Here is a 23,778-nt window from a genome sequence, read left to right on the forward strand (position 1 = left end):
GTATAATGTTTCAATTCTATTTTCTAGTTCAGTAATTCTCTCTAACAACTTTTAATTTTTTTTTTGAGATTCTGTTGTGGCCCTTTTTGAAATCTGACTGCTCATTTGTTTGTTCCTTTGTTAATTTTCATTTCCATATTTGTTTATTCAAATATAGTGAATACTTTTCTTTCCTTTTTTCGGTAATTACCAATTCTGTAGTCTTTGCAGGACTCATTCTATAGCTTATTGTTTTTTCTGACTCTCATAATGAAGTCATTTTTTTCCCTTTGTGTTTTTACTGATTTCCTATTGTGAGTTAATTTTCCTTGGAACTTTATCTGTATGTAAAATTTAGAGTAGGTACCTTAAGAGAGGATGTGAGTTGGCTTCTGCCAGATTCCTGGGATTCCTATTAACCTGAGTCTGCATTTTTAAAATAAAAGTGACTTTTCATTATGATCAATTTCAAATATTCTCAAACAATATAATGTATCTTTATATACCCATTTCCCAGCTTTAAAAATACCAATATTCTGCCACTCTTGTTTTATCTATTCCTCCTCCCAGTTTCTTCTCTGAAGTATTTAAAAACATAACTCAGACCATTTACAAAGTTCAAGCTGGGGGATTTAGGGACACACAGAGAGAATGAATTAGGTCTCTGATCCACATGAGTGTGAGCTAATGATTCAGAATCCGCAGAGAAGACATTTGCTAAATTTATTTTTCTTTTTTCCCAGCTAGAGCTAAGACCGAGTTGAGGCTGAGTTAAGAGCTCATCCCCACCATCTCCCTCTGCAGAGTGGTGGGTCTGTCTTCATTGCTCCCAGGAGTCCAGCTTTATGCTGAGTGGGGAAGGGATGTTTTTGACCTAACATCCCACCCTGCTTAGACCCTAGGCTTCATTATGTCACAGTTCAGTTCCTTAACACCAGGATCCAGGTAAGGTGACCAACTGTCCCAGTTCCCTAGGACATCCTGGGGTTTCCCAAGATACAAGAATTTTAGAGCTAAAATCAAGAAAGTCCCAGGAAACCCAGGACAGTTGGTCACCCTACTGTCAGGTCACCAGGAACAGGAACTACCACATACATACCCCTGGCGGGTAGTACTCTCTCCTCTCTGGTTTAAGCTTTCATGCTATCCTTAGCCTCTGATGAATTCTTTGCCTGCAGCTCAACCATGCATGTAAGAAAATATGTATATGTTCTATATTATAATATATACTTTTAGAGGTGGGATTCTGTGAGAGAATTTTGAAATTCTAATTTGAAATATTGCCAGATCAAAAAAAAGTATCTGAAGACTTACTTTTTAAAATTGAGCCCACATTTTAAAATGTATCATACGTATATGTCACATAAAATAATCTAGATTTTTGACTTCTGGTGAAAAATGAAAAGACTTGGCTGCAAAGGGCAAGCCTTCTTCTATGGTGACATCTGGAATTGACAAGTAGCTGCTCCCCTGGGATGGGAGCATTTTCTCTCCATTCCTCAAAACTCCCATCACTCATATAATATATGCACGTGCACGTGACATCCAGCACGTCTCACCCATTGACCCAGGGCTTATTTGAGTTTGCAACCCTTAGTTAAACAATCTACTAAGGGGATTTTTGGTCTCTGTGCCTGTAAGGTGACAAAAAATGTACCTAGTCATCTTTTACATCCTTGGGGGTCTATTTAACTTTACAGCTATGGACTAAGCTGGGTTTGGATGCTGGCTGTCTCTACTCCATACTTACTGTGTTGCTGAGCAAAGTACGTAACATTTCAGAGTATCCATTTCCTCATCTGCAAAGGGTCACCATAGTGTCTAATGTGCGAGGTTGATGTGAAGATAAAACAAGGCAATGCACATGAAATGCCTTGGCCAGTGCCCAGCATAGAGAAAGCCCTTGAGAAAGACTAGATATTACTATAATATGTGTCATTGTCTTGCTTCTTTGGGAATTTTCTGTCACATGGGGCAGTATTTTGGTTTAGGGGCTGAGGCACTCAGTTTGTTGGGCATCATTGTTTCGATCCCCACTGAATCCTTACTATGCCATACGTCACACATACATTCTCACACTTAAGGTGACTTAATCGCCTTTTGTGAAATTGAGGGAATGGCATAAAACTGGGTCTCTGTACAGCTATTTCAGACTCCCCAACCTTGTATTTTGAGCAATAGGCCTTAGGGGAAAAAAGCAAATTAATGTGTCTAATGAGTCTACCTATTACCTGTTCGGGGTAACAGGTGTAAACTTTTCCCCTTTCCCCTGGGTTCATTCACACCATCCCTAGGGTTTCATGTTTGCCTCTGCTCCTGGCAGCTTAGCTCCCTGTCTGGAGAGCACCACCCTTACCTTTTCTAAACATCAAAACACTCCTTTTTGTGCTTCTCAGTTCCCTGGCAGGAGAATGTACCTGGCTCATGGCTCATTCCCTTAGGGTCTTGCTAGTCCTAACCTGAGAAATGCACTGCTGCTGTCGGTCACTGACACACAATGTATGCACTTTGCAGAGACTGTCTGTATTATAACAAGTGACCTGAAGGCCCTCACCCAGAGGAGGTACCAAGAAGCAGGAAATTCACACACATCCTTTGTTGGCTGCCAGGAGGGATCTTCTGGGGAAGGGAGCCCTTTGGCACCCTTCAATATTCCTGGCTGTCCATCCTTTTACATAAATGCATGGCTCTACAGCACACCACTGATGAGAAAACATAGTGATCAGTGTATTTGGTTGGTCCAAGGCGAAGGGAGAGAAAATTACAGTGTGTTTTCATTTTCAAAGTCTAAACGTGAATAACGTGGTAAATTGGATGGTCACTTCTTATCATCTTGGTCTTCTTTTAAAAATCTCCACAGTCTATTTATTATTTGTAGGAAACAGTTCAAACATCTAAGCTGGGCTTTCAAAGTTTACACGATCTGGTCCCATTCTACAAAACCTGCTCTATCTGTACTTCAGCCTCAAAATTTCCCCTCGCTGAGCTGGTCTCTCACAGATTCACCTCCCCTACAGTGGGCCATGTTCTTATCTCCAGGCCTTTGCTCATGTCGTTTTCTTTGAGTTGAAAGCCATCTCTTTCCCCTTTGCTAATGAATCCTACCCCTGAGGACAGTGGTTCCCAAACTTTGCCCCACATTGGAATCTTAAAAAAAATTACAAATATCTGGCTCCCATCCCTGGACCTTATGATTTAATTGTTATGGAGGGTGACCTGAGCATCAGCATTTTGAGAAGATTTCCAGGTCATTTTGAGGTGTAGTCAAGTTTGAGTAGCATGGGAATAAATAGTAAATGCTCTTAAACTTCAATATTATACTCTTTCATTTTTGTCTTTTCCCGACAGAGGAAAACCAACATTTCCAATTTCACCAAAGCAGGGCTCCACACCCTGGCCTGTGGACTCATATGTATGCAGAGAACACCTCTATCTTCTCTATCTTATCTGTGATCATATTGTCTCAGAATTATCTGTTTGCTTCTCTGTCTCCCTACTAGATAGAGTTCACGGAGTGCAGGTACTGTGTCTTATTCATATCTCTGTCCCTAGTGTCTGACACAGGGCATGGCTTGTAGAAGATGCTCAATGTAGGCATGTTGAACTAAATCGAATTCAGCTTCCTGGTACAATCCAAAGGAGCAACTATTTAACAGGAGTGAAAAAAAAGCCATAATTTTAACTCTGTAAGTATACAATTCTCTATCCCTCTAGTGAAAAATCAGAGGAAGAAAACCATAGACTAGGATTCAATATGTTCACAAAATACAGAAATCTCCAGTAAATCCTTATCTCATGACTATCTCTGGTAGTTAGAGGAAATCCCTCATCAGGAGGACGTTTGTAGATGACAAAAAAGAGAACCAGCCACAAAGGAATGAGAAACAAGGAGAATGACATGCAATGTTCCAAGCACAGGGCAGGGTACATGGTAGATACTCAATGGATGGAACTATTTCCAGTTCTTTGTCAGAAGGAACAACACGATCCTATTTGCATGGGTCTATCTTTGTGATAGGCAGAGTTTATATTTAAGCTGCCAAGATGCAAAGCTCTCCCTTTGCAGTTTGTCACTTGCAGTTTTAAACCGGTGAACTCAGTACAGCCATGGTGGAAAGAAAGGTCCTTACCCAAGCAATCACACTATGGTACCTCTTACCGTGTTTCCCCGACAATTAGACTGGGTCTTATATTCAGTTTTGCTCCGAAAGATGCATTGGGGTTTATTTTCAGGGGATGTGTTAAAAAAATCACGCTAGGGCTTATTTTCAGGGAAACAGTAGATGTCACTTTGTATGCTGGGAAATGCAGAAATCATCGTCTGGGAAGTATTAATATGAGATCCAAATTATGTAAAACCACTCCATCATATCCCTCCTTCATGGCCATTATTATCTAAGTAGTTCTCAGTTGGTGCCAGTCTGTTAGTAGCCAACAGGACATTATCTATTCAAGTTGTTATTGAGAACATTTATACTTCCCACTCACATTTTGTGTTGATCACAAACAGCTCACCCTTTCTACAATTAAGCCCAAATATGTCAGCACACTATTCAAAACGTGACATTTGACTCAAATAGCCTTCCACTCAAACAGCTGTGTGAAAGTCTGATCAACTTTCTGACATTTACTTTAATTTCATTTTTAATATGAATATCACTCCTGGTATGTTGAATTTCTGAACTTTTTTTTTCAAATTTTCACAGTAGGGAAAATTAGTAATATTCTTGAAGTAAGACGGCTAATTATCAAGGACTTTAATTGATTGGCAGCTACAGTACTAAAAGCCCTGCTGTACTATGTTTTCATTTTAGAAAAAGGAAAATTCTAGATGAAAATTATTCCACAAATTTATTTGAACCTCTATGAACTTTGTGGGTGATCAATTATATATTTGTTCATAAATATAGTGGTGGTAAATCGAAGTTCAATACATTTTCTCAAAAAGTTATTCAAGATTAACTACACGTGGAGAGCGGTGAGTGCTAGTTCAGATTATACAAAACAGAAACTAAACATAAATCTTTGAAATTAATTATATCTTTTCTTACAATGCTCCAAGTTTATTTTCTTATGTCTTTCTTAAATGACAATAAACATTTGTTTGTGTTTCTACCAAGGAGATAACCTTGGTAGGGGGCAGGCAGCAGGCTGAGATTGCTACATGTCTGCTAATATTCATTCTCCCTTTCTTCCAGAGTTAAGAAGACTCCCATTTGACTTCCATTTTGCTGGACATATGGCCTCCTGCATGAAACAATGTTTCACATCCTATGTGACTAAGTACTGGCCACTGAGCTGTTAGCAAAAGAGATGGGTCAATTGCTGGGAAGTGTTCTTAAAGGGACGAACCATATCCTTCCTCATCACTTCTTCCTTCCATTTGGAAAATGGACAAAAGGGAAGGTTTCTCAACAGCCATCTTGGACAGTGAAGTGACTTTGGGGATGGAAAAGCATATAAGGCAGAGGGATAAGGTAGGAGAAGCCTGGCACTCTCCTATCAGCCTGGACTACTACCCTCTGGACTGTGATGTGTGACTGCGAGACATTACTATTCTTATTTAAACCACTGAACTTTCGGGTTTCCTTCACTCCCATCTGAACTTAATGCTACAGGTACTAATAGGGAAATCCAGTCTTGAATTTAAAAACAATTGTAGTTGGGGTAATTCAAACTGTATAATCCATATGTGGATAGCAACTGTGGTCATGTTGTATTAGGGCTTCAATACAGTAAAGGAGGTTGCAGACTTCCTTCTGTTCAGATGAGATAAGCATTTAGGTCCTAGTTCTTGTACTCTATGTACTTGAGGTACTTGATTCAAGAGTCTGTGAGATCTTCCCTTTTTCTCCTGAAGAACCATGGCCACACACATTGGATACTAGTGCAGACCTCCTCTCTGCTGCTGGGTGAAGAAGCTGCTGCGTTTGCTGACCTTCACTGGAATCCAGTGCATAGATTCCTTGACAATAATATTTATGTATCATATGACTCTTTTATCCCTTCTGTATCTACTAAACTCCAGACTGGGGAGATACAGATTAGATGCTTTATGGTTGGATGATAAAAGTTGACAAGAACAAGGTCTATGTGTTGCAGAGGGAAAATGGCTGTTGCATCTGGTGATCCAGATCTTCTCTATTTGCCTCAACATAGCTATGTCTCACTTCTTACATTTCTCAAGAGTAGGGTTAGATGACAAATAACCTTTCCTCCTAACATTGCTTCTAGTGCTGTTCATTGTCTGAAACAGGGTTGATTCCTTCCTTTCTTCCTCACCCTATAAACTGGTGACCTGAACACCTGAAACGTTAGGTCCCAAGAGTTCCTCTTAACTAGAGATAAAACTTTTCTTGAGTTCTTGTTACAATGCAGACATGTGACATGAAAAGGTACCTATTTAATCCATTACTCCACTGACATGAGTTAGTTTACCAGATTAGCTAGGTAAAGTCTGGGAGAGGACAGGATAAGGAAATGAAACATCCTGGGAAAATGTAAGTAAATTGGTGTATGGTCTGTTAAGTAACTCAAAAGTGGGGATACTTATTGAACACCTATTATCCTCCTGCATAATACATTAATTAGCTGCTGGCTAAGGCCACCTGGGGAGGAAAGGAGGACACCAGAAAGATCCCTGGGAGGCAATTCCTGAAGTGGGAAGGAGAGCACCAAGAGACTTCACAGAGCTAGCCACAGACAGCGAGAACCTCAGGGCTACACCTTGGCATTTGTCAAGTTGTGCTTCTGGTGGTAGGAGCCAGAAGGGTCCTTCAGGAGAAAGTAGGAGTCCACCCCGTCTATGCGGGACAGTAAACAGATTTCATTCAGCACTGGACACTGGGATATTTGCCTACTGGGCCATTGGACAAATTGTTCTTTGTAACTTTTTTAGTTTTAGGAAAAACAATAGGCATCCTTCAGTTCACAAGTTTATCATGCACCCTTTTTTTCTTGGCGCGCACTAAATTCTGCTTGGCTTTTTCCTCAAAAGACATTTTCTCCTCTTTACAGAAATTTCCAAATCTTCTGTCTTCATTTATTAGTGGTTGATATTTTTAAATGTGAGACAATGTGATTTGAATTCCCACTGATCATTTAGTCCTATTGATAATTAGTGTAATACAGAGTGTGAATCTGTTATAATAGTTAACAGGAAAGAACAACTAGAAATATGGTGGTTGTGATCACTTGTGTTAATTCGCCTCTTAGACAAGGCTAGTCATTTGCTTGGTGCTTATTAACATGGAATGCTGACATTTATTAGGGAAATTTTAAAGAAAAAAATTTAGTTGTATTATTTTACTTAATTCATGAATCTCGAATTTCAATATAAAGCAGGTTTAACTAACAATATCTTGTCTTGTAATCAACTAACACAATTTTGATCAAACCAACATGATTATCCTTAAACCACAGAAATACAACCATTTAGATTCACCAATTTCCTGATCATTTTTCTTTGTTAAATACATTAGCTGATATCTGGTTAGAAGAAGAACATATTTAGATTTGCTCAGTTGCTGTGATGAGAGATATTCTACAGTTATAAAATACTGTGAGGATATGTGACAACACTTAATCTACACAAAATGAGGAATATTGGGATTATCCGGGTGCTAAAAAGTATATTCTCAGTCCTTGTGAAATAAAGATAAATAACCACTCAATTTGTTGAGTCTCATTCAATCTTGAAATGGATGAACTTTTAAAAAGGTCTGTGGCAGTCTTACTGATATTGGTTACCCAGGGAACATTCTCAACACCGTTCTCCCTATTACCTCATTACACAGAGGCTGGAAACGCAGCATACTTACTTTCCCATCATTCTTTGCAGCTAGGCTTGTCTGGTTCTCACCAATGACCTGTAAGATGGAGTCTATGGGGGAAAAGGGTGGGTGCTGAAGGAGTTTTTATTCTTCCTTATACTCAATGCCTTGAATGTGGATGGGATGCCTGGAGTGGCAGGAATTAATTTGCAATCAGAAGCAACAAGCATGAGGACAAAAAGCCAGGGATTTTGATAACATTGTTAAACGGCTACGCCTCTTTCATGTTGCCTTCCTCCAGACTTTTAATTACATAAGATGATTAAATGACTGTATTATTTTAGTACTGGCTAGTCAGTTGTGTTGTTGTTACTGGCAACCAGGAGCAGCTGATTCATATAGTTCTCCACCAGTTTGAGGAGATGAGTCTACAATTATGGAGATGAACCTACAATCATTTGAAGACCAAGTTATCTGTCAGAAGCATGGTCTAAATTTACTTCCATGAAAGTAATCTAAAGCAGCCCTTTCCAAAAGAACTTTGTGTGACGATGGGACTGCCCTGACGGATGATGTAGGATACGTGCCCATTGAACACCTGAAATGGGGCGAGTGCGATTAAATAAATAAAGTGTAAATTTTATGTAGTTTTCATTTAAATTGAAATGGAAATAGTAATAGGTAGCTACTAGGTATGATGTTGAACAGCATGGAATCTAAAGAATTGCTAGTCTGCTAAAAACACGTAGACTACTGTAGTTCTCTTAAAGGAAAGTCAGCCTCCAAGTTCATATATGTTGTCTTACAGGCCCAAGAACACCTCGTTATGGAAAAATGATGACTCAGTGGGGGCTTTCCACAGTGTCACGTTTGAAGACTGTTAAACAATATTTAACTTGCATATTAGCTAACTACGCAGAACCGATACCAATTTAGGCATGTTACATTGACAACTATAATAAAGGATGCCTTTTTGGAATAATAATCTTATTCAGACTACCCTGATGCAGCTGTTTGTCAAGTCTGGTAGTCCCAATTACAGATGAAAAGAATAATAATGGTGTGCCAGGCTCAGGAAGCTGTGGGGGCACACTAACGCGCTGAGGTAAACTGTAAATTACAGTTTGCAGAAGACTGCTGGGTCTGCTAGAAAACTAACCACAAATTGCACCAACGTGGTACTAAGAGCAGGCAAGATGCTGAGAGTTGGCAGCAAAAGGTCCTCCAGGGAAACAGCAAGAGCAGTGGAGGCTGATTAGTCCAGAAATCTGTGGGTCTGTCATGTCCTAGGACATGGGATTCAATACTATCTCCTATACCCAAATGTGACTTGAAGAAATGATTCCTTCATGCCTTGGTACCTTATGAAAAGCTCCATAATCAGCATGCTTATATACACAGACTTTTTTTAGAACCTGTGGAACGACTAATCCTGCAAGTGTCCGAGGTGTCTCAGAGCTGTTAAATTTATCACCTCTTCTATCTCCTGACAAGAATCACAGTCACAGACAGCTAGTCCATCACCAGGTACCTCCTGGCTGCTGGAAACAGGTCAGTAAAGTCTCTTTGGTTGGGCACCTGCATCCCTTCAATCTAGAATTATGCACAATTTTAAGCACTAGCTGACAAGCCAAAGTTTTTTCAGAGATAGGACTAACTATAACCAGGGTTCTAAAATAAATAATACAGAAAATAAATTGAAGATTTTTGGCTAGCCATATGTACTTAATGTCGTTGGTTCTTTGTGTAAAAAAAATATTCAATTCAAAAAACATTCAATTTAAGAAAGCCACCACCCACCCCACATTTCTAAGAAATAGTAGTTGCAACGAGGTACTTCTTGAGACAATTGCTACAGAAACTGGATCGATTCAGTTGATCTTCTCCTCAGAGAAAAATTATTTACACTCAGTATTTTCATTTTATGTTGACAAATACTTCTCATCAGTTTGCCCTGCATTCCTTTGCAAGCGCCTATGTTTTCTTCATAGGTCTGCTTGGACCTATTTATTTTATGATAGCTTCCAATGTCGAAGAAGATAAAGGTAACCATGTGAGAGACGTTAAGACCCAGTCCTGACAGTGGGAGGCATACGACATGGCCTTTAGGACCACGCCGTGTCTGAAAGAAGGTCACATAGAAAATATCTCAGCTAAAGATGTATCAAGACGTGAATTCTTACCCATACTGTGGCTCTGAAATGCAGAATCGGCAATAGTATCTTCTTCATCCTCTTGCAGGTTTTCATTTGCCTCTTTTATCTGCAGCAACAACAACAAAAAATTACTGTAAATTGTTTTTTACTATATTAGGTACATCTTTTGCCATCCTCAGAATAATGATATATTCTATAACGTGTGTGTGTGTGTTTGTATACAGATGCGTATATATTTTCTTCGTTCTACTTTTTCTGCACTTTATCACTTGGCTTCATTACAAGTTTTAATTATAAAAGCATATTTTCAGAAATCTAACCCAGCTCTGAAAAATGACGATTTATAGGGCACCTAATTCTACATAAGATTCTGGAGATAACAGCTTTGGTTTTCAAAATTTAATAAAGTTAGAACATAGAGCTGTTAGGAAAATGTAAAGTCTAAAGAAGTATAATTCTCCCAGAGTCAATGACTTCTATCACAAGTTACTTTAATAAAAATAAAGAAATATACTTAGATCTCATGATCCTTTCCTAGAATATAAATCTCTAAAAAAAATGATTTTGTTGTTGCTGTTCTTTCCATAATGAATCATGAAGTGACTTATGATGTGTGCTCAGTGAACTAGAGCAGTGACACATTTATCTAGATTTTTCAGGTCAAAAACATTCCCCTTATATTTCAGCTGGAATCTCCAGATGCTGAATGGTGTAGAATCAAATGGAACTCCAGAGAGTAATACCATTAGAGTATTTTTACAAATGTTAATTCTGAGATTCAGCAAGTTTCCTTAAATACAGTGGAAGTGGCAATACTGGAACTAAAACCCAGATTTGTTACCTCCCAATCTAGTAGCACCAGTAGCAATAATATCACTAACAATACCAACAATGATGAAAGCATCAAACACTTAAATACTATGTAGCAGTAGCTGTCTAAGCTTTTCACACCTATGATCTCATAATTCTTACAACAATGCTGCGAGGTAGGTGATATTGTTAGCTCCATTTTAGAGATAAGGACCCAGGAAAAACAGACAAGAGAAGTAATTATACAAATGATGGAACTGGAATTTAAACACAGCAGATATGGCTTGAGATTTGCGTTTATTTGGGGGCAGTTTGTTATTCTCAAATTTCTGTTTGACTATGCCAGTGTCAACTTGGCCTCAATATTAAGACAGCTTGTGGTCCTTGGCAGAATGACACTAAATAACTTTTTAAAAATACATCCCAGCCAGTCCCCTCGGCAGCCAATAATAAGGTGAACTGTGCAATGAATGATATGGGGGTTGTGCTTAGGTGCCTACACTACAGGTTGCCAGATTAGCTCAGGGGTTCAAACTGAATGCCAAGCAACCTTTATTTTATATTCACAAGGTTAGAGTCATATGGTTGCATACTGACCTTGAGCTAGATTTAGCTTTCTACTTTTTACCTACTATTTTTCAGATTTAATGGAATAAGAACAATTATTTACATTTTATGACAGCAGTTCTAATATTAGAATGTAACTGGTGCTTAATCTGTACATACTGATAGCCAGAAGACGGCAAACTCAGGAGAGTATGTAGATGGCTACCTGAACCTCACAAGGGAGATTGTTAAGGGCTGAATATCCACAGGCCATGTTTCATCACTTTCTTTCCCCTTAGCTGTTTGCTCTTGCAGGCACTTCCCTGTTTGTTAGCATCTCCCGAGGAAGTGAGTTAGGGAATGGGAGAAAAGCCTTTATCAACAAGCTCAGTTTCTAGTAGTGCACATTTATGAATGGCAGAGAGGAAAAGCGCTGTGAGCATCAGTGAGACTAACATGTTTTTTGCTTGCCTTCCAAGATTCACCGAGCTCAATGATCTGTTCGTGACAAAGCTACCGAAAGACCTACTGAGGAAGGAATTCCCCAAACACCTTAATTTCCATTCATAATCCAACAAGAACCTTCTATACTCATTTATAGAAGCATCAAGGAAATCTATATTTTTCAGCCCATGCCAGCTCTTAATGGCAATATGTTCCATATTTTCCTCCACCTGTTATGTAAAATAGGATTGCCTTTAGGTTTTTCTAAATGGACCCATTTTAAACTTAAAGGGGCTCCCTGCTAACTTCCCTGCTGGAATGGCAGCAACCACCTCCATCAGCCTATGAAATCCTAAACTAAAGGACCTAATCATTACAACAAGAGTCTCGTTTTATAGATAAGGGAAAAAAGGCTCAGAGAGGGTTAGTGATCTGTTCAAGGGCACAGAGTGGGTTCTCCTGATTCCTATTTACTGCTGTAATTCAATTTTTAGAGTGCGCCATATTGCTGTAGAGAACCTATCCAGACCTTCCCAAGAATTACTCTATTGTTCTTCATGTTTGGCATTCAGATAATGTAGGCAGTATTCCAAGTATACAGAAACTATATTTTTATTTAAGAATGGCGAAAATTTTCCGCGCGCGCACATGCGCGCGCACGTGTGTGTGTGTGTGTGTGTGTGTGTGTGTGTGTAACGGTCCTGCTTCCCTTCCCTACCTGTGCCCTAACCTTTCTGTAAGTCTTAACCATCATCTTTCTCCAAGTATCATGTTTAAGAAAGAAAAAAACAAACCTGTTAGCTCCTTGTCAGAACCTTTCTAGGTCTTTATGTGCTTAACAGAAAATGCTAAACGTGGTCTCTGGGGATTTACAAGAGGGACTGGGCTTTTTGACAAGGCCTCTAATTCTTTCAGGTCTTCTGGACTAATGACCCATGATGAGGAGCAGATGACCCATGAGGGGGAATTTTGAATTTGAAGGAGTTGGAGGAAGAATCAGCAAAGGAGTGGAAAATGGGGGAAGTGTCTTAGGCACACCTGTCAGCTCCAATTATCCATACAAATAGACTTCACTGCAAAGTGGGGAGTAATTTTGAAAAATCTATTTGTCTATGGAAATGAAGGGCATAATTTATGTTGGCAGCAGATTCCCCTCGCTAATTATAATTTTCATAGGCCAAAATTAACATTAATTTTCATTCCTGATCACACAGTGGCTGAATGTCGGTGAGAGGTTGCAGACTACCTCCTGGGGGTAAGGGGCTGCCCACTCAACATTAAGAATTTGCCAAAGATAGACACAAGTGGGACAATCTTCACAATGGCAAGGCATTGTAACGATGGGAGTGGTCACAAAACGAAGAAGTTTGCCTCAGAAAAGAATGGTGGTTAAAGACTTAGAATTTTCGCAGCCATTGCTTTAACAGGTGAGATACAAATCAAGGTCAGTAATATCCCATTTGGTAAGAAGTAGCATGTGATTCACAGGTAATAACTATTGGCTAATTTTGGTTTAAGTTTGTTGCCAGTACTTTAGGTGTTTTCTAATAGTATATTTCCAACTCTTGTCCATCTTTGGGGCTCTGCACTTGTAATTAAGAACTGTACCAAATACCAGTCTGTAACAGGTAACCATTACATGTCACTGAACCCATTATATTCTGTTAACCCCTGTGCAGCTGTTGTTTCCATCCCAAATAACTACCAGGAGAAGAATTCTTTGCAACACACTTCAAAATAAGCAGATGGCAAATTTACCTTGAGCCCTAGTGAGGGAATATTCCCTTAAACTCTGAATTTTAAAAGGTTCATGGGTATTCACATCAACGTGCTATGGTATTAGAATACATCTTATTTTGCATCTAATCTCCTTCTTATGTAGGCTGATAACATATACTAAATAGGTTTTCACTGCTATTCTTGTACTGGCCCCAAAGGAGACTATGGCAATGTCCTTTCTGAAATTAATAATTTTAGCCCAATCCACTGATGATTATGGAGATGAAATGAAAAACATTGCATTTTACATTTACTATTAGAAAAAGCAAGGAGGAATGAGCTTACACAGGACACAGGAAGCAAAAGGGAGACAGTAATTCACCACTGACCGATATACATACATAATTTCAGAATTAAACCCAATATTTTGGTGAAGCTCTTCATTTGGAATTCTGCATACATTTCTTCTCTGAATTATGCTAACACTAATTGTTTCCCAAGAAAAGGACATTTGGATGTTAAAGCTCATTGAAAAGGAAAAGAACACAAAGAACCTAAGTGAGACAGTGATCTTTGGAGGCAGAACTCCTGGAAGGCATTACCTTTAGAAAAGTTAGTTATTTAGAAAACTTTGCAGGAGGAGGGCAAATATGCATGCTTCTTATTAGCATCAAAATAGCACTTAGAACAGAATTGTTCAATTAAGGATGTTGAAATTGTAACACTTTTGCAGAACTTAATACGATGATAATTTGTGTAATTATTGGACTATTTTGTGCTATTTTATCACTGCTATGCCATTTTAATGGAATAGAATTTGATGCTTTTTTATTACCATATGTGATTTTTTTTTCAGACTATGTGACACTGGGTGAAAAGAATACTCATAATTTAAATTAAAATACCCGTATTAAAATGGCTATCTCTTCCCACTGCATGAAGGTTTATGGTCTCGTTAATTCTAACGATTTTTATTTTGTCCAGTTATAGTTAAATAGCAGCCTGGAGCTCTTTCTCTTTGAGACTTCTCATTTCAGAAAATTATCTAAAGCCAAAGGAAGGAAGGAGTTACAAGTACCAAGCAGAGTGCATTTCTTTCTGAACTTATTTACTCAATACCAATGCAGTATTTCCTGGGGATGCCTTTTCCTGTCTTATAATGGTTTTATATAATTTAAATAAAAGTACAAAGTAATATGGCCCTTGTCTAAATTACCCCCAAATTAGAGCTAAGTGGCCTGTAAATGATGGCATACATGGAGACATAAGCCTGTAATTAGGGTTCAAAAAGAGAAAAAGATTTAATGCAGCAAAGCATTAATGGGAGTTTGACACACATTTTAGAATGTGTCTAGCAATCCTAAAAATAGATATGCAGTTACTAGTGAACTAAATGGAGTACTGACACAAACATGGACTTGGTAAATGTATGGAAAGAATCCTTCTACTATTATCACTGTAGATTCAAATAACTTTAATGCCTTAGGACCCTCAGAACTAAATACAGTCTTAATTTTTAAAGGGTAAGGGATGGTGATAAAGTTTTTGAACTGCAGTTTTATTCAGAAAAACACTGTGATATGTAATGCATTATGTGCAGCTATTGTTTCCATGATAAATAACTACCAGGAGAAGAATTCTGTGCAACACACTTCAAAATAAGCAGATAGCAAATTTACCGTGAGCCTTAGTGGGGGAATATACCCTCAGACTTTGAATTTTAAAAGGTTCATAGGTATTCACATCAATGTGCTATGGTATTAGAATATATCTTATTTTGCATCTAATCTCCTTCCTGTGTAGGCTGATAACACATAATAAATAGGCTTTCACTGCTATTCTTGTACTGGTCCCAAAGGAGATTATGGCAATGTCCTTTCTGAAATTAGTAATTTTAGCCCCATCCCATTGATGATTATGGAGATAAAATTAAAAAACAAAAAAACAAAAAAAAACAAACCCACTGCATTTTATATTTGAAAAATGGTTACCTGGTCAACTCTTCAGGTTAATAATATTCCTCTGCATGGAAAAGCTTCTCAGCATGACTAATTTCCTCTTGCAGCTAACTAGAAAAATTATCATATCCCTATTGATTATGTATATTTGGGATTGTTGGGGAATTTTTGTACTTTACAGAAAATAATAAGAGTGTTTCTTGCAGATTCTGGAAGGACCAAAGGACACTTATTACTACACTGTGAAAGACGGCAGACGAGAGAGGAAAAGCATGGCAAATTACTTTAGCATTAGGAAGCAATAACAAAGTAAAAATGAAATTGTAAAAGCCAAACAGAGGGTCTTTTTTTTCTTCTTTTTTTTGTACTTTTGTACAGCGAAGATATACCTTCAGCTGTCAGAACCATATTAAATGGGGCATAATTAAATTGAATGTGTCTGATAAGGGGCTCTCCAAGTTTTAGGCTATCGAAGTTTTAAATCGGTTGGATTGAATTTCTGGCATATTGCACATTTCCACACGTTCTTTCTTTCTCTTTTCTTTCAGTGACACTACAAGGGCAGCCTTAGATATGCTTATAATTTGTGGTTTTTATAATGCAAAGGACACATCTACATTTTCAAAGAAGGAATGGTACTAATAGAAGCCAAGAGTAAAAATGGAGGAGGGGGGACGTTGGCAAAGAACACAGTCTGCATATAATTGCAGAGAGTTTGAAAAACGAGGCCTTCCAACTCTTCAGTGTCAAGAGCTATTTGAAAAAATAAGAAAATTGTGCGTTTGTCTCAAATCACAGTATGTCTGTGAAAATCCAAGGAACCTAAAACAGCAATAAGTAATTAAACTAATAATGAATAACTAATAATACCAATTGAGACAGGTTAGTTAGCATGTTGTTAGGCAGACAGAAAGGATCCCTGGTGAAATAAGCAAAAGGCAGCCATATTCTGAAACTCCATGTTCTGCAATGACTCCTTCACTCCAGGATAATGATATGAGACCACCCCTTGAGGTTAATAAATTATCTCATAAATCCCTTTTGGCTGGACAAAGGAGCAGATCTGATAGATAGGAATGGGTTGTTAATCCCATCAGGATGGGCAAACCTGATACATGAATCCCATTAGAAGGCTCCAGTCCCCTTCCCCAAGCAGGCAAAGGAAGGTATAAAAGTCAGTTTTTGCCTCAGTCACTGGGCACCCCCATTCAGGATCCCCTCCTGCTCCGAGCTCCGACTCTGCTTTCAATAAACTAACCTCTTAAAAAAACAACAACAAAAAAAAAAAAACACGAAAAAACAAAACAAAACAACAAAAAAACCCTCGCCTCTCCTGGGTCCGTGTTTCCATTCTTCGGTCTCACAAGACACGATCCCGGCACTCACAAAGAAAATACCCTACATCACAATCACAATTACTTCTAAAATGTCTTCTATTTTTGAACTACTCTAGAAAAAAAAAAAGTAAAATAACTTCATACTTCAAGTTTTCTCTAAGAAAATAGTAGCATGTGCTATATTTTACAAGCTCTTTTTCAGAGTACAAAAATGTATGAATATAAAAATTTTTTTTTTTGCTTCAGTGCTTTAAAACTTAGAGATGAACAATGAACATCATCAAATCAATTATGCAAGAACAGAAACAATATAAGGAAGTGTAAGTGCAGTTTAAGGCAATTTCAAAATAAAAATATTATTTGAAACTAGCATATCCTGGGGAAACAAAAATGCCCGAATGTTGTTGTTATTATTTTAGTTCTAGGCCTCTCAATGAAAAGACTAAATGCTAGGGAGTCAGAATCCAAAAAGGATTTTTAAGGCTTAACACTTTCTGCTTGGGTAGGATGAATTGGTACATACAACTTTCAGAAAATATTTTTTAAAATGCTTAAATCAAATCATCAAAATAAGTCAACATTCTCTTAAATAGTTTAGCACTTTTAGTTTTTATAATCATCTTCATTCCTGTTTTGTGTTGCTGGAAATAATAACACAGATTCCCAGCGCAAGGGTATAATTTGAAGACAACACCAGCAGCCTCATTTGCCTGCTCTATGATTACATCATCATTCAGAAAAGAGCTAGAAAAGCAGCATTACCAGAGGGAGCCAGGCCCATTCTCAGTCCAGCTGCCATCTTTGCTATAGTCCTCACTGAGCTTTCTCTCTTACTTTAACTTTCTCTTCCTCCCCGTAGTCTCTTGCCCATATATTTCCATCAGCAAAGGGTAGAAAGAACCCAAACCAGCCCATCACAGAACCTAACAGTTTATAAGCAGGATCGTGGAGCACTTACCAGGAAACCTTTTGGCATTTCCACATCTGCTTTGGTCTTGATGCTTTTCTTGTGGTTTCCTTGAGCGCTGACGGAGCTGCCAGTGAGACAGGAGCCCTGGGAGCTGCCCTTTAACACACTCCTGCAGGAAACATTATTTGATCCACTTTCTGTCTGTTGAGCTGCTCTCTTATCAACTCTGCAGGTAGAAAGTGATTCCTCTGATAAATTACATTGCTCTTCTTCAGTCACTCTACTCTTCCCAATCCTTTAATGTTTAAAGTAACCTCCATGTGTCTCTTTGTCTTTAACCCTGTGAGTGGTAAGTGTTTCTTACTGGCATTGATCAAATCTTTATCTGATATTCCAGTAGTGTGTCAATTTAGATTTGATAATATAATACTTTTTATTTTTATGACTGCTTGTGAGATGGGGGCAGGAGAAAAACCACTGAAAAGTGATTGCTAAGTACATTTCTGGCTTAAGATCAGCAGGTAACATCATTTCTTCTGGAAAGTTTTTATCATGTTTCCCCCAAAATAAGACCGGGTCTTATATTAAGGTTTGCTCCAAAAAACGCATTAGGGCTTATGTTCAGGGGATGTCATCCTGAAAAATCATGCTAGTGCTTATTTTCTGGTTAGGTCTTATTTTGGGGGGAACACGGTAAGTATATGTTTGCTTGGTACAGTCAATGAGATCGGCATACTTTAAAAAGGTATGTTAAATTTTCTTCCATTTCATGCCTTGTGGGTACTTGCATGGTTCCTAGTGTAGGCTGATTTTCTTTTAACCTTGATAAAATTTAACCATTCTCTAATTTCAAAGACCATTGGTTTGGTTAACAAAGTAACATGGACTAAATTATCATTTTATTGCTTACTTTTATTTCATTGTTTAAATTCTGGCTAATGTATAAAAGACTGCTATTATGCATTTCTGCTTGTCTGAAAACCATGCTTGCCTGGTGTTTAATGTTCAGGAAGCAAACAACTGTCCTTGTGGGTGTGGGGGGACCTCTAGACATTGCCACCCTCTTTGCCCATGCGTTACCTGTTCAAAAGTTCTGTCATAAAGGTATCCTTTGTTGCGCATGTTACAGAGCTGGGTCTATTTCTCGGTTCAAACTTCATTTGGTCATAAATGTCTTGTGGTGTTTTCACATTATTTTTGCTTTGTAATCCACCGTCTGGATGATCTGCCAGCTCAGTGTCCCTGTTGAGCTCATTTTCCATCTCACATGGTAGCTCAGGCTTCTTTTTCTCTTTTTTTCTCTCTGATTTTAGCTGCTTGTTTCCAAACCCCAAGCCTTTTGCGTCTTTCTTGTCCACTTTGGTTTTGGAGACTTCTGTTTTCCGACTACTGAGAGCGGGAAGTCTACTCCTCCGAAAACCAAACCAGCTGGCAAAGGAGGGCCCAGGCCTTGGCTTGGCTTCCACAGATGTGGACTTTGTTTGCGCTTGGCCCTTTTCCACATTTTCCTGAATGCACAACATGACCTTCTCTTCGATGCTGGGTGAGAGGGTGGCTTCTGGGCTCACAGCATTAGTCCTGGTTATAGAAGTATCTGGATACCTTCCAGACATTTCTAGCTTGGGGGTCCTGCTTGTTTCAAAACTGTTTGGACACTGTGACCTCCCTGGGCTCTGCAGGGCTCGTGGGCAGTCAGCTGGGGCGGGTGGGCACCTGCAGTGGTCGCTGCCGGCCTCCTCAGGTGCAGCTACACTGGGGCATCCTCCCTGGACATAGGCCTGCGGGTCTTCCGGTCCAGGTGGGGTGAGAAGCCCTTCAGATTTTGGAGGGATCCTCAAAGGCAGCTTGCTTGGGCTTCCATGCTGGCTGCTGGAGCTGCCTGTGCTCCCCAGAGAGCCCTGCCTGGAGGACACATGCACCAGGGGTCTCCCAGCATTGGGGAGACTGTCAGACATGGGGGCAGAAGGGGACTTGTTGGGAGAGCCTTCCGTGGAGGAGCTCTGCCGGGTGAGGGAATTGCCTCTCTCAGCAGTATTGGTTATAATCTGAGTTCGAACTTTGCCTGGCCCTTCCATGGGGGGTGTGGGGGGCTTGTCGCCTGGGTGAGTGCTGAAACTCTGGCTTCGGGCCTTGGCTCCATTCATGCCTAGAGCTGGTTTTAGGTGTGGCTTGTTGGAGGAAAGGGATCTTTTTACAGACCTGTTTTCTACCCCGTCTTTTCCATCCGTCCCAGGGATGTGATTATCCAGTGACTCCGGCATTGCTGCTTCTAGGGGAAGCCCTTCAGCCAAACTGTCATGTGCTTGTAAACCCAGAGGAGTCACATGTCTTTCACCTGCTGTGGTCTCAAGGCTTGTTGGATTCCCAGAGTGTTCTGGCTTAGACTTGCTCGTGGCCACAGAACTTTTAGAGGCTTCATTGAGACTGTCTTTTTCATGTTTCCCTGGCACCGTGGAACTTTTCCTGAGCAATTGGGGAGATTTCATGAGAACTTTGAGCCCAACTGGGAGGCGAGTTTTCAAACCTTTCTCATGGACGTTTTGACAACCATGTGGGGCATTATGGCTTTTGGAAGATGGAGATGATGAGGGGCTGTTAACCCGAGAAGATGACGAGTCATTTATCCCTAAGGAAGAAGGCTTGGGTGATGTGGAGATACCATCACTCAGTTGTCCTTTTCTTCCTGGAGATACACTTTTTGAGGATATTTCCAGTGGCTCATGGGTTGAAGGACAATTCTTGGGAGTCCGTAGCCCCGTGTCTGTTTGTGTGGTCCCCAGTGTTTGGTGCGGTGGGGTTTTGGGGACACCTTTCTTTGGAGAGACCTTTGGGGGCCCTGGGACCATCACAACAAACGAGCTGGAGGGGGAATGAGCAGAGCATCTGGTTTGAATCACTGTCTCTGCGGAGGGCAGAGGGTGAGTGAAGATGGGCTTTTTGAAGGCCACAGAAGGTTTCTTTCTCTGCACTTCTGTCATGGTCTGATTAGAAGAAATAATAGGAGCAGAGGATCCTTTCAGAGGGGGGGATTTGAATGCAGTCTTTGCTGTTTCATTGGGGACCCTGGTTTCGGGCTTGGCGGATGAAGATGGTGGCAAATAGTCGTAACTGGGTCTGATGAGTAGGGAGACTGACCTGCCTGGAGGAGGTGGGGGCGAAGGTGATTTCACCTCTGCCTCTGCCCCAGAGTCACAGTGTTTATCCTTCATGAGGGGTTCCCCATCATCACTAGGCTCAGTGAGGGGCCTTGACAGCAACTGTGATGTTGGAATCTGACTCTTGGAGCACTGGACCCAATCCCTTCTGCTGGACATCTTGGAGGTGTGAGGAAGTTGGGTGGGGTGTTTTGGAATGTGTGAATCTTGCTGTACATCAAAGAGGTGAGCTGGGCCTTCAGTCTTCCTGAACCGTGAGATTTTCCCAGGAGCTAAGGCTGGTGATTTCTCAAGAGTCACTGGACCAGCTATGGGACCTCTTGTGGAGGCTTCAGGCTCCATTATTTTTGATTTCTGGGGTGAAGACTTGCCCCTGGCAGGGATTTTTGTCAGACTTTGTTTCTGATAGATACCCATGGATACCGAAGACCTAGAATTACTCTGGCATGACATATTATGTGTCGGTTTGGCCTGTTTTTGGCGCTGAGTATTTTGCGTTACTATCCTGGGGTTGAAAGATTCAGTGGGTGCCTCGGTGACGTTATTGACACCATCTTTTGGAATGTTTTTCTCAGTCTCCGCTTCAGATCTCTTTAAGAAAGGATAGTCTCTTGCAGCAGCTCCTGGCTGTAAGTGAGCAATTCCCTGAGGTAAATGTTCAGTGTGTTCTGCCTTGGGCCCAGTCGGGGCCTGGTTGATGGAAATTTCATTTCTGGTAACAGTGACAATGCCTGTCTGGTGAGAGCTGAATTCAATGGGCTCGCCATCTTCTGCATCAAATATTACAGTAATACATTCTTCTGAAGAAGTCCTTTTGACAACCCTTTGCTGCTTAATGAAACTAAATGTCTTTGGCCTACTCTCTATGTGGATGGGCACTTGTTTTTCCTCCTCATCAGGAGACTCAGGTTGAGATTTTCCAAGTCCCATGAGGAGGTCCAGATTCTCCATGGACTTGTCAGTGTCAGCAGTCAATGACAAGTCCGAAGGGCTTTTCTCATCACTGCTATCTATATGCAACTCATCAAGGGTTTCATTGTCATCGGTGTCTGAAAGCTGGAGATTGAGAGCCATGTGGCCCTGACTGCTTGGACCCCTCTCTCTCAGTACCTGAGTTGCCTGCACACTTGGGCACATTTTCTTCTCCAAGGGACAGTTGCTGGCACAACTGTTCAGCTTTCTAGGTCTTTCCCTGGGGTAAACTGAGGATGTGCCTTCTGAAAAGTGTTTTCCATTCAGCTCCCAGCCAAATAGACTGTCAGAAACACTGTGGGTTAACTTACAAGCATGCAGCCGGCACGCCTGGTTTGGAACGGCCTGAATCAATGCTAAGGAGGAAGATTCTTCATCGGCATCATCGTGGGAATCTGTGTCATAAACAAATGCCTTGTGGGGCTCCTTGCAGGGGCTTCCCATGTCAGTTGGTTTGCAGGGTGGATACTCATTGAGGCTGCTACTCTTAATTCCAGGAGAATATATTCCTTCATTTGAGTTCATGCAATCTTTATAACCCCATTTGGTTATCACTGATGGGGGTTCAAGTAACACTTTTCGTTTCTGTAGCTTTCTTAGTCCTTCCAAAATGTGGCTTTCCTTGACACGAGTTGGAGGTAGTTCATCTGTGGGACTAGCGAAGCCACTTGGGAGCGAAGAATCAATACTTAGCCTTTTATCCCAGTTTTGTGATGATTGCTAGGAAAGAAAAGTAGATATCACAAATGACTGAATCACGTGGATCACAAATGTATAGAAGGGGAAGTCCACCACTGAACTTTGCTTGTTCTAGTGGTTGATAAATATTCACAATAAAGGCATGCATTAATTAATGAATGTAAATTAATTCATTAAGTATGTAGCAAATCTCTACTTTGCCAGGTTCTGAGCTAAGCAGCATTCGATTTGAAGGAATAGAAGATAAGGGCCTGCCCTCAAGGAGCAAGCACCCAAACTGAGAAGAGGACGTGGGCACAGATAACTGAACATCAAGGGTACCAGTGAGAAGTGCAAATGTCGTAGGTACTCCAGAAATTCAGAGGAGGGAGAACACGTGATGGTTTGGAAAAGCCATAAAAGGAAATGTGTTGTTTTAAACCTATGTAGCCTTTAAAATGTAGGTAGGTTTGCCTTAGTTTAAAAATGTGGAGAATGATTTCCAGCTAGAAGAAACGGGATGGCAAAGATCTAACTTGGGCAGGTGTGTTTAAGGTACACTTAGGGAATAACCAGAGACAATATGGCCTCCCTGTACAGTATATGTGAGAGGTAGAGAGGGTAAATGGAAAAGTAAGTTGGTCCCTGTCTTTATGAGCCCTTCCATTCTAACAGCTGATAGAATATCATGTGAATTCATGACTTTATTTGATAGGCAAAGGACATCTGTGAAATGCATCCATACATACATCAGGGGCATTTGTTGTTAGAACCCATAGCAATGATTCACCTACTAACTACGAAGGTAAATTTCTTGCCCTTCTTACTTACCCCAACACTGGGGTTAGTTTGGGAGAAGTGACAAAGAAATGGCATAGGACAAACATTGCATTCTACATAGACATTCATATTTTTCATAGCATTGATACCAAGAAATGGAAGGGCAGAGGAGGGAACTATTATAACACTGACTGAACATTTGCTGTGTACCAGCCACTTACACAGCGCTTCGATTTAACTTTCAGCATAACAGCATGAAGGAGCCACTATCATCCCATTTACTAGGGAGGAAACAGGTTCAGCAAGGTCAGTCTGTTGGAGGCCACACAGCGAAGGAAGAACTGAAGCACAGATTTGAGCTCTGGTTTCCTGTGCTCTTTCTATGACTCAGTTCCAAAGTGATGGTGTGGAGATTTGAACCCAGGCAGTCTGGCTCGAGGGCCTGAACTCTAATCTCAGTGCTAAACTACTGGAGTCAAGGTTCGCCTCTGTTCTCCCCTCTATGTTAGTCAATGTCATAATAGAGATCAGAAGTCATCGCCACACTTCTCTTGAATGGAAC

At 40.2% G+C, this 23,778-nt stretch overlaps 1 protein-coding gene across 1 annotated transcript in view; it reads right to left on the reverse strand.

Moving 5' to 3' along the window:
• NCKAP5 (NCK associated protein 5) overlaps window positions 1–23,778 on the reverse strand; it is a 971,300-nt gene that overhangs the window by 92,378 nt on the left and 855,144 nt on the right. Inside the window, exons 14-16 of the mRNA XM_074327839.1 lie at window positions 18,712–22,478; window positions 17,680–17,857; window positions 9,935–10,013 (exon numbers count right to left, since the gene is read on the reverse strand). Coding sequence (XP_074183940.1) covers window positions 9,935–10,013; window positions 17,680–17,857; window positions 18,712–22,478 — 4,024 coding nt within the window. The remainder of the gene's footprint in view (window positions 1–9,934; window positions 10,014–17,679; window positions 17,858–18,711; window positions 22,479–23,778) is intronic.

The sequence above is a fragment of the Rhinolophus sinicus genome, linkage group LG01 (assembly GCF_036562045.2).
Source record: "Rhinolophus sinicus isolate RSC01 linkage group LG01, ASM3656204v1, whole genome shotgun sequence".
NCBI classification, from domain to species: domain Eukaryota; kingdom Metazoa; phylum Chordata; class Mammalia; order Chiroptera; family Rhinolophidae; genus Rhinolophus; species Rhinolophus sinicus.